At 42.9% G+C, this 15,334-nt stretch overlaps 1 protein-coding gene across 3 annotated transcripts in view; it reads left to right on the top strand.

Annotated features, from left to right (window-relative positions):
- The window catches only part of fbln2 (fibulin 2), a 57,449-nt gene extending 43,895 nt beyond the window's left edge, over positions 1–13,554 (top strand). For all 3 annotated transcript variants that reach the window (XM_036530894.1, XM_036530895.1, XM_036530893.1), the window contains exons 9-17: positions 3,682–3,816; positions 6,579–6,716; positions 7,004–7,147; positions 7,451–7,579; positions 8,037–8,162; positions 8,728–8,844; positions 9,477–9,605; positions 10,445–10,568; positions 12,162–13,554. In XM_036530894.1, coding sequence (XP_036386787.1) covers positions 3,682–3,816; positions 6,579–6,716; positions 7,004–7,147; positions 7,451–7,579; positions 8,037–8,162; positions 8,728–8,844; positions 9,477–9,605; positions 10,445–10,568; positions 12,162–12,519 — 1,400 coding nt within the window. In that variant the 3' untranslated portion in view covers positions 12,520–13,554. The remainder of the gene's footprint in view (positions 1–3,681; positions 3,817–6,578; positions 6,717–7,003; positions 7,148–7,450; positions 7,580–8,036; positions 8,163–8,727; positions 8,845–9,476; positions 9,606–10,444; positions 10,569–12,161) is intronic.
- Positions 13,555–15,334: the final 1,780 nt, after the last annotated feature.

Here is a 15,334-nt window from a genome sequence, read left to right as displayed (position 1 = left end):
AGTCCACATGCAGTTCTGGTACCAGGTCAATTTGATTAATAAATTGCAGTCGTAAATGTTTCATCCTATTATGGTGACTGTGATGTGATACATGAGTCCACTGATGGTCGTTGTACATCATGAACATCTCTGTAGAGACAGGCTAAGTGCAGTTATAATAGGTCTGAATTTATGTGTAGTATATTTTTCCCCACCAATCTGAGTGTATCGAATGAAGGTTTTGTCTCAAAGTGTTCCCACATGCTACAGTGTGGGTGGGCAAATATGATTTAGTCTGGCTTGAAACTAAGAAAACAAGTCTAGCTGGGTCAGACCAGCTATTCAGTTTAGTCATACTTTTGGAGAAACAAGAAAAAAGAATAAATATGCTTTTTAAAAAACATTACAATTTTAACACATGTTGACGTAGTACTGTGATAGAATGTGTCTATATGTGTCCCACAGGGGCTCTGATTGTTCTGTTTGTTGTGTCCTCCTTCACTCTGGCTCCCCTTCATTTGTGTAGATGTGAATGAGTGCAGGAGTGGCGCACACAATTGCTCCCGTGGGGATTTTTGTGTGAACGAGGAAGGATCTTTCCAGTGTGTCCGCCTCAATGAGCTCTGCGACGAGGGTTTCATACACAACATGAATAGAGAGTGTGTGGGTAAGATGAAGGTTAATAGCACCCCTGGCATTATTTTTGACTCATCTTGGTTTGCGTTTTGGGTACTCTCGTGTTTGCCAGGCCTCTGTTGCAGCGGGCACTTGCGTACAGACGCACACACATACACACACGTACAGTCGCAGACCAACAAACAGAGGAAATGCAAATCCAGATCCCTGCTCTCATGCATGTGTGCTGCCATCTTCGTCCTGTCATCACAGCAAAACAGTGTCACGACAGCAAGTTGTGCTTCTGAGTGAATTTGGTTTGCATTACTCCTGGTTTCAAATAATAGAATCATTAAGGGTTAAATTATGGAGACAAATTTCGCAGATCTCAATTAGCACCAGTCAGTAACAAAACCATGAGATAATGCAGGACTAGTGCTTACCAGCATCTGTGAAAACCAGTCTGTATGAATGAGCCAGCCTCTTTGGAATCTGTGGGATGGGTATTTAAATGGTAATCGTGAATTCTGAAGCAAATTCATTTTGACGCCAGCTTGCTTTTCGTTATTAAGCACTCACAAACAGATTAACATATCAGAAAGGGTTGAAATACCTGCAATTTTTCATCTCATCAAGAAATGCAGATAATTATTGCCAAAATGTCTTCCCTTTTGTTTGTAGGGAGGCAGTTTCTTTTAGCTGAGGTTATCCTATTTGATCTATTGTACCTGACATAGCAACAAGAAATACTATTTTATAATGAAAAATAGGTAACAGAGATACAAATACATTGATAGCTGCATAAATGATTCTGAAATTGAATCCATACTGTGATTTGGCCAATATAGATACAATGCTCCATAAATGATCAGGTTGTGAATGTCTTTCTTATCTTTAATATTTATCCCTCATGTGTCCAGGGACTGGCAAACTGTAGAGATCCTCTGAGTTCTTCCATCATGCTGTCATCTGCACCTCTCACTGTACTGTCATTTGACATCCATCCCATGATATTAGTAACTGAGAAACAATGCTCACAGTCCATAATCATCACGGCTTGCGCTCCAGTCACAGCACCTCCTGCTCTGCTTAATTGCTCATCTCAGCTGCTGAAAATCTATCGAAGACAAATACATAATTCATCTGTGCATGCCTTCTATCGTACTTTCAGTGATGAATCGATGAAAATGTACAGGAACGTTCCTTGGCTGTGAAAAATGTATTCAGAATGGATGCTGCAGACTGTCCTCCCATAAACCCGTGGGACAAACCTGAAAGACAGATCCATCCACAGATTCCTCCGCTTGCTGATGAAGACATGTCAACTTTATTTCCTCCACCCTGTTCTGCTGAACTGTGCTTGTATTTCAAAGGATCAGTCGCCGTTCTGTGTGGAAAGCTCTTTGCTCTGAGCAACAATGTAATCTGGCATCCCTGGGGAGCAGAATGAAGGTGGAGACCTCAGGCATGAGTCGTTCTTTCCCCTCCACATGACTCACAGAAATAATGCAGGTCCCCAAGCCATCCTGCCAAACAACTGTGTTTTTTTCTTCAGCTCAAGGCTGTCCTCATGACGTGTTGACATTAGAAACATATGTGTCAATCAAGGACCCTGAGGGACGCTTCTAAGCACGAGGCTTGGTCTGAGCTGGTGTTGTCCCCATTCAGAAACAAGCACACTGGAATACAGAGAACAAAGAGTCTTTTAACCGTGCATCAGCAAGATCCCTATTTACAGCGAAAACACTGCAAAACCAGTCTCATTGGTTCTGGCATATGCATATGTAGAGCATACTACTGTCAGGAATGTGCACTGCATGATGGGTCTTTATACATCTTGTGTGGTGTCAGGTCCCGTGCCTCATTATTTTGAGTTTCATTCCGAGAGCGTCCTGCTCCCTGCATCTGCACTGTGGAATCTGTCTGCCTTTAGAGAGAAACCATCTGAAAGAGATCACTCCAATCCGCCGTGTAGCACACAGCACCTTTAGTTCTAAATCTCTGAACCTTATTTTCTCATCCAGACATCTGCTCCTGCAGGGAAGGCATTATCATTCACTCATTTCACCGCATTTTCTGGGGCCTGGCTCCCAAAACAAGAAGTGAACTCCAGGATGCGAGCAGGACACAAATGAGTTTCTCTTAGCGACCCAGCCCAAAACCTTTTCTCTTTGTTTTTGGAAAAAATGGCACATCACGCAAATTTTGGTGTATGTTGTCATTGAAATTCCTGTGGAGTTCGGACTTTTCTGGAATGGTCTGTAGAGCTGGATGCCTTCCAGCCTTACAGTGTCAATCCCCTTGGTACATCCAGAGTTGTCCAGTAATTACTTGCTTCGTGGTGATTAGTTAATAAAGAAACAGATACCACAATACAGTGCTCTTTTATGCACAGTTAAAAATCACTTATGAAGGGTAGTTTTAATACTGTAAATCAGCATATTATGTGTAGATTTATACTAGAAAATCACTGTGTTGCTGTCCTGATAAAGGAATTATGTTCAAAGATTCCACTATTGTGTTGCAGAAATTCAGATAAATTTGGCTTAAAAGCACAAATTTGGCTTAAAAGCACAAACATTCCCATCAATCCCCAAATCCTTTTTATTGGCAAAGACACAGTGTTCTAAATTATGCTCAGCTCTCACAAGACACCCATTGTTCAGCTTTTTCCCCCTGTTCTCTCAACTTTTTGGGAATAATTTTGTTTCAACCTCATCCAGTATTATTGCACCAAATGAATCCTAGATGTTGATGATTTTGGCCCAGATATCTCAAACAGAATATGAAGTGAACCGCCCTTGATTCTCAAAAATATTTTATATACATATAATACTTCCAGCGGTAAGAATGGTTTTCTTGTAAGTTTCAGAGTTTGCTTATTAGCTTCTGCACATCTGCTTCTGACTCGTCATGGCGTCTCTGCAGCATGAAGACCTGCCAAATGGGCGTCATGTTCGGAGTCTGGCCCTGACTCCTCCCGGGGACTGTCGCTGGCTCTCCCACGGAAAGTCTGAGGGCTCTCTCCACCACCTCCCTCCAATCGCTAATGTTATTCTTTCTCTCTCTTTTTTCCCTTCCCTGCAGATGTGAACGAGTGTGTCACTAACACTCACAGTTGCCAGGCCAATGAGAGATGCCTCAACACTGTTGGGTCCTTTGTGTGTGAGAGGCAAATCACTTGCCCCGCAGGGTACCAGTTGAGGGATGGCGTCTGTGAAGGTGAGCTCATTAATGCAAAAATCACCATCCTTTAACGCGGTGGAAGTCACTGGCAGCTCCACGCACAGTACCAGTTTTGAAAATGGTGAGTGAGCAAGCTGAGAGTGTGCTTGTCACCCTGTGTGACTTGGCTACAATTTGGTCCAGCACAGTTGCTGCTGTCAGAGTTACACCATATGATGTTTGAAGTCTTGGGATTGCAGTGTCACCACCCCAGGATGCGGTTAAGATTGTTGAGCCACACGCTGGCACCAAATAAACTGTGGATCAAATAAACACTTGTGTTCTCGCCACAGCTCAATAAGCTCCTTATCGTTTTGCTTCTGTCCATCATATGTTTTCGCCTTGGTGCTTGGTGCTTACATGTTTTTGCCATTGTGTATTTATTTCTTCATGGCTCTTGCTGCTTCTTTGTTCTTGTGGTTCCTCAGGAAACGGTTAACCAGAAAAAATTATGTTGTTATGCGGTTGTATTTCACTGGCTTTAGGTAATTCTTTTTGTAAGCTTGGCTTGCGAAATCCAACACCCAGACTTTGGCAACCACATTTTGACTCTCAATGAAATAAAACTGCAGCCTGTAGATGTCTGTGACAGTTATTTGTATTGCTTGTAAGCACCTGAGAGTTTATACCACTACAGAGTTTATACTACTTACACTATATGGACGAAAGTATTCGGACGCCGGACATTCAGATGCATTACATTGTAATGACATTGTATTCAAAAACATATACTTTAATATGGAGTTGGTTCCCCTTTTGCAGCTATAACAGCTTCCACTCTTCTTGGAAGGCTTTCCACAAGATTTTGGAGTGTTTCTGTGGGAATTTGTGCCCATTCATTCTGTAGAGCATTTATGAGGTCAGGCACTGATGTTGGACGAGAAGGCCTGGCTGGCAATCTCCGTTCCAGTTCATGCCAAAGGTGTTCGATGGGGTCGAGGTCAGGGCTCTGTGTGGGCCAGTCAAGTTCTTCCAAACCGAACTCATCAAACCATGTCTTTATAGTCCCTGCTGTCATGTTGGAATAGAAAAGGGCCTTCCCCAAACTATTGCCACAAAGTTGGAAGCATAGCATTGTCCAAAATGTCTTGGTATGCTGAAACATTAAGATTACCCTTCACTGGAGATAAGGGGCCTAGCCCAAACCCTGAAAAACAGGTGTGGCCAAATACTTTTGTCCATATAGTGTGCCTGTTTCAACAAAAATCATAGCAAGCAACTATTATTGGGGCTAAAGTTGTGTGTTCTAGGCATTCTGAATCTGTTAATTGGTACTATTTCTCTGTGAGAATACATGGGGCCAGGGAGCTCATGTCTGCACCATGAATCAAGGAAGAATGTTAACAGCAATCATTCGTGATTAAATAAACACTGCATAGTGCAGTCTTTAAGCATCTGCATGCATATGGTTTATGATGTTGTATGATGAGATGACAATGGTATCTAAGTGGGTGGAGTACAGCAGCAGATATTCAGTATTCACTGTAGTGCTACAGATCATCCTGGGCTTGTAAACAAAGCATTTGTGGTTTGATAGAACTGAGACATCTCTGTTTACTTCTGGGCTTTGCCCAGCAGCGAAAGCAAAGCAATAATGAACAGAAAAACCACTGACACAATTGCTGGTACTAACATTTATAATGCATATCATCATTGAATGGGTGTGGGCTAATATTTTATGCTCTTCATTCTTCTCATTGCTGTCGTAGATTGCGGTAACAAATGTAAGACTTAGGTCCTTTTGATGTACCTTACTCAAACAATTCTTGCTAAGAACAGTTGGTGTCAGGATCAGAACAGTAAATGAATTTCTTTCATTAAACTTTTTAGTCCTTGGGGCATTCATAGACAGCAATGGCTGCAAGCTTGGGCTTCTGACAAATCTGATTTCTCAGCAATGGCTTGCCTGCACATTGACAGATGTGGAGATTCAGCCAGTGACTTGGTAATCGCCCTTTAGATATGTGAACGCGCAAACTGTGAAAACTTGCAGAGCTCTGTGACTGTTGTCAGCACTTGGCACCAGGAAAGACTAATAAATGTAGCCTGATAATTAAGGTAATATTTGGCAGACCGACTAACAGGGGAATAAACTAATTATCCGCTTGAACGAAAGCAGAAATCGCTGCTCTGATACTGAAAATCTGCACTGCTGATGATGATTGGCCTGGAAAACCTCAAATTAAGATCTCACAAAATGGTCTCCAAAAGAACCCCCCAGTGAGCCTATTCACACAGGCATACAACCTCAACTAGCCCACCATTTCACTAAACATACGCATACACATTTAACAATGCCCATGCTAAAAACACAGTATCCCTGATGTAACTCAATGCATTACACAAATAAATGATGGATAATCATTATCACTGCAGCAGAAATGCCAGAATGGTAGTTCCGATGAGATTTAGAATTAAAAAGTGATGATTCAAAGAGTGTTTTAAACAGATGTTTTTTCTGATATGGAAAGTAGGATTTAGCCTGTGCTCTTGTCCTTGAGCCACAGTGTCACCTAGTGGTAAGTATACACACCATATAAAACAGAATGCAGAGTGGCAGAATGCATATCAACTGTGTAACACCAGACAGCCCTCACACTGCTTTCTACCCTGCATTTTAGCTCTGGAGAATATAACTTCTACGTAGATCATTTGTAACTCAAATTTACGTACATTTTCCACTCAGTCACAGATTTCTCTGGCACTGGCGCGTTTTGTGAACGTACTTGTTTGGTTTGTTCCAATCTCTCCTTTCCCAGACGTAGATGAGTGCGTTCTGCAGACTCACAACTGCGGGGTGGGATTCGAGTGCCAGAACACAGACGGCTCCTTCTACTGCAACCCCAAGCAAAGATGCTTCACCGGCTTCACTCAGGACACACATGGCAACTGCATCGGTAAGAGAAGCCACTGTTACTAGCAAGGTTGCACTGTATGAGACCACATCAGGCCAGTGGTAGGGCCAGGTGCTGCATACAGTACACAGACTTCTGCATGCATGCCTGCGTATCCACCTCTGGGAATGGAACAGGTGCATGTCACGACAGACTGAAGACAGCCTGAAACGGTGTAATCACGCTGATAAATGTGCTGAAAAATCAGACGTGGTAGCATACTGCTGTTAATACGTGTGAGGAAGGCTTGAGTGACCCCCTTGTCTCACTCCTCTCTCCTCATGTTTAAGACATTAACGAGTGCACTAGCCTGGAAGAGCCCTGCAGCTCTGGGTTCAACTGCATCAACACCGTGGGCTCCTACACCTGCCAGCGCAAGATCATCATGTGCAGTCATGGTTACCATGCCAGCCCTGACGGAGCACGCTGTATCGGTGAGAACATGACCAATGAGGTGTAGTCAGAGGCCCGGGTGCGGTCTGACTGCACTGTGGTAGTTTGTTTCATTTTCACAACACAGAAAAGTAAGCCTGGCTTAGATCTCAAGTGTGATGGCAAAGCGCATTGCACTTCTGTTGAATTCAGGTTGGAGTTTTCCTTCTGCTGATCTTGTCAGAGTCTGATAGCAGGAAATAATGATGGTTAGCCTCTCACAGCTGAGGGAATAAACGCTGCATATGTGTGGAGGCTGCATGCGTGATGATGAAAGAGCCGGGGGCCATTCTCTCTCCCTCCAGATGTGGACGAGTGTCAGACAGGTGTTCACCGCTGTGGAGAGGGGCAGATCTGTCACAACCTGCCCGGCACCTACCGTTGCGACTGCCAGACAGGCTACCAGTATGACATGATCCGGAGGGTGTGCGTGGGTATGTCTTGCACCGTTGGGGAAAAGCTGGGGGTGAAAACAATGTGGTTATGCACAAAGGTAACTCATTAAAGTAACAGACAGGGCTAACAGCTTTGGGAAACAAACAGGTCTATTTACTTGGGGGCAACACATAGCAGTGGCACTCTTGGCTAGCCCGGCAGGCCGGTGCAAATTACACTAACACTCAGGGGAAATACACTGCAGGCCCTTGGGGTCTCAGTCTCAGTCCTTGGGGGACTATGGGCTCCGTTTGGACTGATTGGCAACATGCATATGTATGAAGGGGGGGCCGTGGGAGCGGGAGTGCCTCTGATTTAGCCTTATCTCCCGGCGTTTTGATGGACTGCGGATGTGGGAGCTGCTGATTTGGCCTGTTGTGAATTATAAAGCTCCGCGGCGCCACATTCCCCCTCGGCCCCTGCTCGCTGTAATTGCTCTTCCTCACCGTCTGACAGATGTGAATGAATGCTGGCGCTACCCAGGGCGGCTGTGCGCCCAAACCTGCGAGAACACTCCGGGCTCCTATCGGTGCTCCTGCACAGCCGGCTTCACCCTGTCCTATGACGGCAAGAACTGCGAAGGTACCTCTCAAGGAAGACAAAGTGTGTTTTGCTTTGAATGTCACCATGGCTGCTCTCTGTAGCTCTGCAGCCAAGATTGCGCTGATAGCGAAGAGCTTTGGAAGTACTTTGAACGTATCTGACATCAATGAGAATTTTCTGTCCCCACATGAATATTATTTTCTCGAAATTTGAGGCAGGCAGACAGCTGCTGCATGCCTAATGAGATCACAGATCTCAGTTTGTTCGAGTCTATTGACAGTGTAGCAGAAAACAAAGCTGTCCGATAGCATGACTCAGACATAGTTCATAATATTACAGTCTTGTCAGTGCAGTTATTTAAAGGACTTAATTAATCTCTGTACTTTTCCGCTCAAATCACACAGATAAATCTGTCCAGTCAAGAGAGTCTATTTGAAAAAATTGGCATTGGTATCTTTTATGGCGTTCAGTGCTGTGCACACAGGCCAGGGATATGTGGAATTGTTCCAGATGCTGCAGAGGAGGACTGTAAAGTTTCACGGGGTAATGGATTGATGACCCATGACTGAGTCAACATTAACTCATAAACTGTATCCTCCTGCAGATATGAATGAATGCAACAATAACCCCTGCAGTCAGGAATGTGCCAATATATACGGCTCATACCAGTGCTACTGCAGACAAGGCTTTTACCTGAAAGAGGACGGACACACCTGTGAAGGTACTCTAAAATCTTCTGTTGAATTGTCTGCCTGGTGACTTACCACACGGTTACATGACCTCATGTGACCTCTTATTTCCCCCCCTGAATTTAATTAGGTAAGTGTAATGTTTTATGAATGTATACCAGTGAAACAGCACTTTATTCTTCGTGTAAGAAGGTAATACTTGTTATTGATTTGATTATTGCTTGCTGCTTATTTTACATATTTCAATGTTTGTCTCTGCAAAGGATTCAAATATTCACAAATATTTCTTATCAGCTTGCAAATCCACAGGCAAATTGAAAGGGGGATGTAGTCTCCATTGATCCATGCGATGATACAACGCTTACAAAAGCGCGGACGTCAGATCGATAGCATCATGACTCCTGTCATAAGGGATTGATTTTGCGCTGTCTTTTGTGACAGGGCCTAAAGGTAGCTCCTGTCACAGCTTCAGTCATCCAGCACCACTGCGGTCGCTTGCTCTTTATCACCGTCACCCCGCATCTCCTCCCTGTTGAGCTCAAACAGGGAGCCGGGGTTGCCTCTCTGTGACCACTGAGAACGTCACATTTAATTGTGTTGATGTGTCAGAGGCCCCTATTGATGAGCGTGCTCGGTGACTGATTAATCTCCATTTCGGCTGCAGATATCGATGAGTGTTCCCAGAGCATCGGGAACCTCTGTGCCTTCCAGTGTGTGAATGTCCCCGGGAGCTACCAGTGTGCCTGCCCTCCCCACGGCTACACTATGTCCCCCAACGGACGCACATGTAGAGGTGAGAGCACACCTGCCACCCCCTCCTACCATCCTCTGGCAGTGGCTAGCAGTAGATCATGTGACCACATTTTGTGACCTCATGCAGTACTTCCCATCGACAAACCAATTCAACTACTGCATTTCAGACGTGCAGGAAGGCCAGCTCTTACCATCATGTCTTATCGTCTCAAATGCCATTTTTCAATATCATATTATTACTGTAAAATTGAATTCTGGGTTATCACAGTTCCCCTACCTGATCGTTAACTATTATATACTGACCTGACTGAAAGCTGGGGATTTTTAAGAATTGCCTGGGAGAGAAGAAGCACCATAGGTAGCGGGCGAAGGAAGTCTGCAGATTCCCAAAGGTTAAAATTTGCAAGTTCTCACGGAATTAGACTGGGGATTGAAGCAGGCGAGCTGTGGCGAGCACCGCATCGCTGAGATGAGATGCATAATTAATTGCTGCTGGAGGGCTGCTATTGACTCCTGACTGAGTGAAGCCCAGCTCTCGGTCACGGCCACAGATAGGAGGTGTTCTGCTGTCTGGGAATAATACACCCCAGCAGACATTACGCCGCAGCCTGTCCCATTGAAATCCAGCCTACAGGTCCCTGCCCGTGTTCTCTAATAAAGCTGGAAGCAAAGCCTAGAAAGCTGTCATATCCTCGAGCCTCTCTCAAATGCAGACACACGGCATGAGGCAGATATGTTGAAAGTTTGACAGTGTGCTCTTTCTGTTTTGCTCCTGCTTTCCACGTCCCTGTCTCCTTTCCTCTCCTGTCTCCTCAATGTTGCCTGAGAAGACCTGCTCATGTTACAGGCTTGCAAACTCATGACCCCGTTCATTTACAGACGTAGACGAGTGTGCCATCGGAGCGCACAACTGCTCCAGCACTGAGACATGCTACAACATCCAGGGTAGTTTCAGGTGCCTGTCGTTTGCCTGTCCACCGAACTACAGGAAAGTCTCAGACACGTAAGTACCGCCCCAGCACGTTTGTCAGAATCGGTCCAAGATTCACATACAGTACATGCATGAATAAGTGCAAGACTACTTTTAACCTCATTCCCAAGAGTGAGGTTCCTCTGTGCTGAGATACAGTCTAATGTGATATGCAAATAGAATGCAGCCCCGATCAAAGGGCTGATAGTGATGAATGGGTAGTGCTTCTGCATAAAGGAAAATCGGGCATGTAATTCTGATGTGACCGCACAGACAGAAAGCTTTAGTAATACCTGGCTGAAACAGAAATAGCTGTCAGAAGCAGCGGCCACTACGCATACACATAGTAATATGGTCTGAACAGACACTATCAGGGCAGTGTGCTCCCAACAGGGGCTTTGTATCTGTATGGTGACAAATAACACCTGTTCTTGACCGGCTGGTGTGGAGCACCCAGAATGGCCTTTTTAATACAGGGGATTCATCTCCGCGGCATAGTGATTGAGATTTGCTGCTAATAGAGCACAGATCTCACCGAGCTGTCTGATGAAGTCAGATTGGCTTGATCGGATCTGTGGCGTGTGCGGACACGCTTGTGATTTCTTCCATTCAGCATAGTCATAATCAGCCCTCTCTGTGTACAAGCGCCAGATAAAGCTATCATGTGTTGCCTCACGCCAGTGCCTTACATTGGACCACTGCATTTCTTAGAGAAAACCAACCTGTCAAATTCCATTTTGTGTTTTAAAAGATGACTCCTTTTAAGTCATGAAGATGTGGTGTGGATTAGTTGATGGTTTGGAGATATACACTGAGTTGAACTATAATGTTATTTCAGAAAATTTTTATTATATGTTAACTCTCCAGGTGTCTCTGTCCAGGATGGCATTAAGTGTGTGCATTCTAAGTGAGGCAAGTAGGAACAAGCAAGAAACACCAATAAGACAATTACTGATCAAGGTGTGGATGCAGATAGCATGACTCATTAAATTATGCTGAAAGACTTAATGAAATATTCACTATAAGACCACACACTGACTCAGTTCTAACTCTTAAGCTATAGAAGAGGTTGCAAATGCTTTTACATGCGGTGCTTTTTGACTTAGTCTGGTTTATTAACTGACTGTGTTATACTAATGGCCTATTAGCAGACTCTACAGAAAATCTTTGATTGGATGGCACCAGTGAGGAGCTTCCCACAGCAATCTGAGTCTGACCAGCTCTGGCCTCAATAATGTATTTTTTGGAAATAACCCCTGTGAACACACCACTTAGCATTATCAAAGAGCTGGTCAGGCTCAGAAGCAGCAGCGCTCATCACATGCTGTTCTTGGCTCTCTCATGGTAGACAATGATTTCTGCTTTAACGTCCTATGTCTGAAGTTCGTATGTTCATACCATCAGTTAAGACAGGGTAACTCGGTTGTATACTGTACGTTGGTATACTCTGTAGTTAATCCTTATGGACTATTTGACCTTGTATGACATGTATATTTTATATATTTTGTTGATTAACAGATTAGTTTATCCCATCTGGGGTATTAGTGGATTTTCTATGATGTATTATTGCGTTCATATCTTAGCGTTATTCTTCTGAATGATGAGTCTCTGGTTTGTGTCTCTCAGACGCTGTGAGCGAATCAGCTGCCCCAGCTTCCTGGACTGTCAGAACTCTCCCCTGAGAATCACCTACTACCAGCTGAGCTTCCAGACCAACATTGTCATCCCCGCCCAGATCTTTCGCATTGGACCCTCCCCCGCCTACTCTGGGGACAACATCATCATCAGCATCACCAAGGGGAACGAGGAGAACTACTTCAGCACCCGCAAGCTCAACACCTTCACCGGCGCCGTGTACCTGCAGCGCCAGGTCCGTGAGCCCAGAGACTTCCTCATAGACGTAGAGATGAAACTGCTCCGGCAGGGAACCTTCACCACCTTCCTGGCCAGAATCTACGTCTTCATCACGGCCCATTCGCTCTAACGCGCTGGCCCAGAGCAGATTTCACATGGTGCTAAACTCTGATTATACTGCAATAGTTACTGTGGAAGCCTCTATTTTCCTTAAGCTTCAGAATACTGCGATCTGTATGAAATATTGCCAAAAACCCTATTGTTACACTTCTCTTGTAATAGTCCTGCTGTCTGGTGTCTGGGCCACTCTTGTGACAAGGAGACTAGTAGGAGCATTCTTGTCTTCCGTCTGCAATAGCTTCACACCAGACCTTATGTTAAGAACCTACTTATTTGTCCTCTTGAATCTCTGCAGTCTGTTGTTTTCTTTTATCACTAATGTGTTGCTATTGGACAAATCATTGTACTCTTATACTCTGACATTATGCAAAAGAATGGATGTATAATATTTGTAAAGCTGGGTTCCAAAGAATTCCTTTTAAAGTTATTTTAATTCAAATATACCAGTTTTGAAACATTTGAAATTCATATGGTGAGTCCATGTGAGATAAAAACAGCACTGAGGACATTCATGTTCTGTTTTTCTTTTATTTTATTTTTTTGGACTGGGACAGATGTTAGTGTATTACTGTGTTAAACTCATCTCAGGGTAAAAAAAAACATTAGAAACCATCCAGTTTTCACGTAATCCTTTTCCATTAAACATTTTCTGTACGACAAACTGACTTCCCATTTTTCTTGTGGGGACAAAAAAACAATGGTATTCTCAGAATGAAATATTTCCACCCTGGGATCTTCCACCTGCTATCAGTCATTTTTAGTGCTGGAACATGAAGAACAGGTGTAATGATGTAGGGCAGGGCTGTGCTTTATCAAATCTAATAGGACGTTTTCTTGTACGTTAAAAATGAATGTACATTTAATTTGCATTCGTTGCTGATACCTAGCAGAATGTTAATTGCATTTCTTTTTTTGATTTCAGTCCTCTTTTGAGAAAATGGAAGTAAGCAAAAATAGCATTTCTAGAATATCTCCTACTGTAGGTAAACCAGTATAATATTTTGCTCATAAAAAAATCAACCTATGACTCAACAATAAAATTACAAATTTGACTGGGGCATTGTTTGTGGAGTGATAATGCTCACGATTTCTCGGTTTATGATTGTTGTTTGTGGTTGTCTTTTCTATTTTTATACTTTTAAACGGTTCATAGGAGCCTATCAGTGTGGCTGTCCTAAAGACACAATATAACAAAGATTGCTATTTGCATGAGGATTGTGATCACAAAGGTAAAGTTGTATTCACTAAGTAAGGTTAATAAACCCTGTATCTTACAAAGGAAAATGTTTGAATATAAGGGTATTTAAAATATACAGCTACACATAAGATTAGTTGAACATTAAATACATTGTAAATACACAGCAGATAAGTGTGTGCTGTGGAACTGCTACATAACTACATGCTTGAGTGATTGCATAAAGGATTAGGGTTAGTTTCAGGTTGAGGTTCAGAGTTTTTATGAGATACCATGTAATTACATAAACTGCAAATGCGGCTGCTATATAATTACAATATACAAGGGTATAATTGTCCACCTAATATGAAGTGAGACCAAGTAATTAAGTGATTATGCTAAGAATTGAAAGGAAGAACTGTTTATCCGCATGTAGCAAATCATATCTTTCTTGTTAAATTGACCCAGTGTACTGAATAAATTGATGTTTTACTGCAATCCAGGCACTTTTTCAGTAATATAAAAGAAAAAACTAAATCAGGCAGTTTTTGTACTTAGCCATAATTTTTGAATATGCATTATTAACAGCTTCACCAGTCATAATGACATATTTCACATGACATGAAAAATTACATTTATTTAAGCATTAAACGAACTTCTGTGTATCTATCCATCAGTGAAACTACTGCTCCTACAAAATTTATAAAAATGAATCTTTTCAGTAATTGTCTCTCAGTTCCCATTATTTAAACAAACCTTTCAGTTGTGACAAAAAAGAAAAATGAACATTTCAATTCATTTAAAATCACAGTGGCATATATTGCTGAATACAGTAGTGCTGGTTGTAAATGAGAACATAAAATAGCCCTCAGTAAGTTGTTTAATTTGCTACGCCCTTGCATTTGGACCATCAGCCCCTTGCTGTGGGTTTTTGTTGGCCATATTGTGTTCGATGGATTCTGGTTCCTCTGGAAGTGGACCATGTTGTGATCCAGTGAGGCAGGGAGGAAACAGCTGGAATCAAGTGTCTGTCAGTGGTCTGGTGGGTGACACCTCTTCTGCTACCAATGCAGCACTCAGTGCAACTCAAAAATAACAGCTTTTCAAATTGCCCAGGCAATTGGGTGAATGCTTGCTGGACAAGGATGCCAATCTATTATCTCTGTTCATAAAAAAAAGCATTATATTTTTCCTTTGGATTTGACATCATAAAATCAGTAGGGTTGAATTATGAATACATGCTTTACTGACAGATCAATTTTTAATTATAAAGCACATTCTTTGAACTGACAAGCAATGCGTGACATAGTATACTTTACTTTTATTGGCTTTAAAGCAATCTCTAGCAATTGATTTCGTAAATTGTTTCAAATTTCAGCCCACTCTTCCTGCACTGAATTAAAAATTGCAGACATGATTCTCCCCGGTGTAGCTGTGATCCAGTGGACCTTGTGAAACAGAGGAAGGTCAGGGTGGGTGAACTGTTACTGCTCTCTTTGCTATCACTTTCAGGTTTGAGACAAATGCAGCTCCAGATCCTTAGTTCTTAGAAGCAAATTATTATCTTCTGAACCATAAACTGACTACAGCAGGGAACACACGTATTTGTATGTCTGTGTGCAGGCTTCCGTGTGTGCATTTGTAGTACACG

Source organism: Megalops cyprinoides, chromosome 6 (assembly GCF_013368585.1).
Source record: "Megalops cyprinoides isolate fMegCyp1 chromosome 6, fMegCyp1.pri, whole genome shotgun sequence".
Lineage (NCBI taxonomy): Eukaryota > Metazoa > Chordata > Actinopteri > Elopiformes > Megalopidae > Megalops > Megalops cyprinoides.
This window is presented reverse-complemented; position numbering and strand designations above follow the sequence as displayed.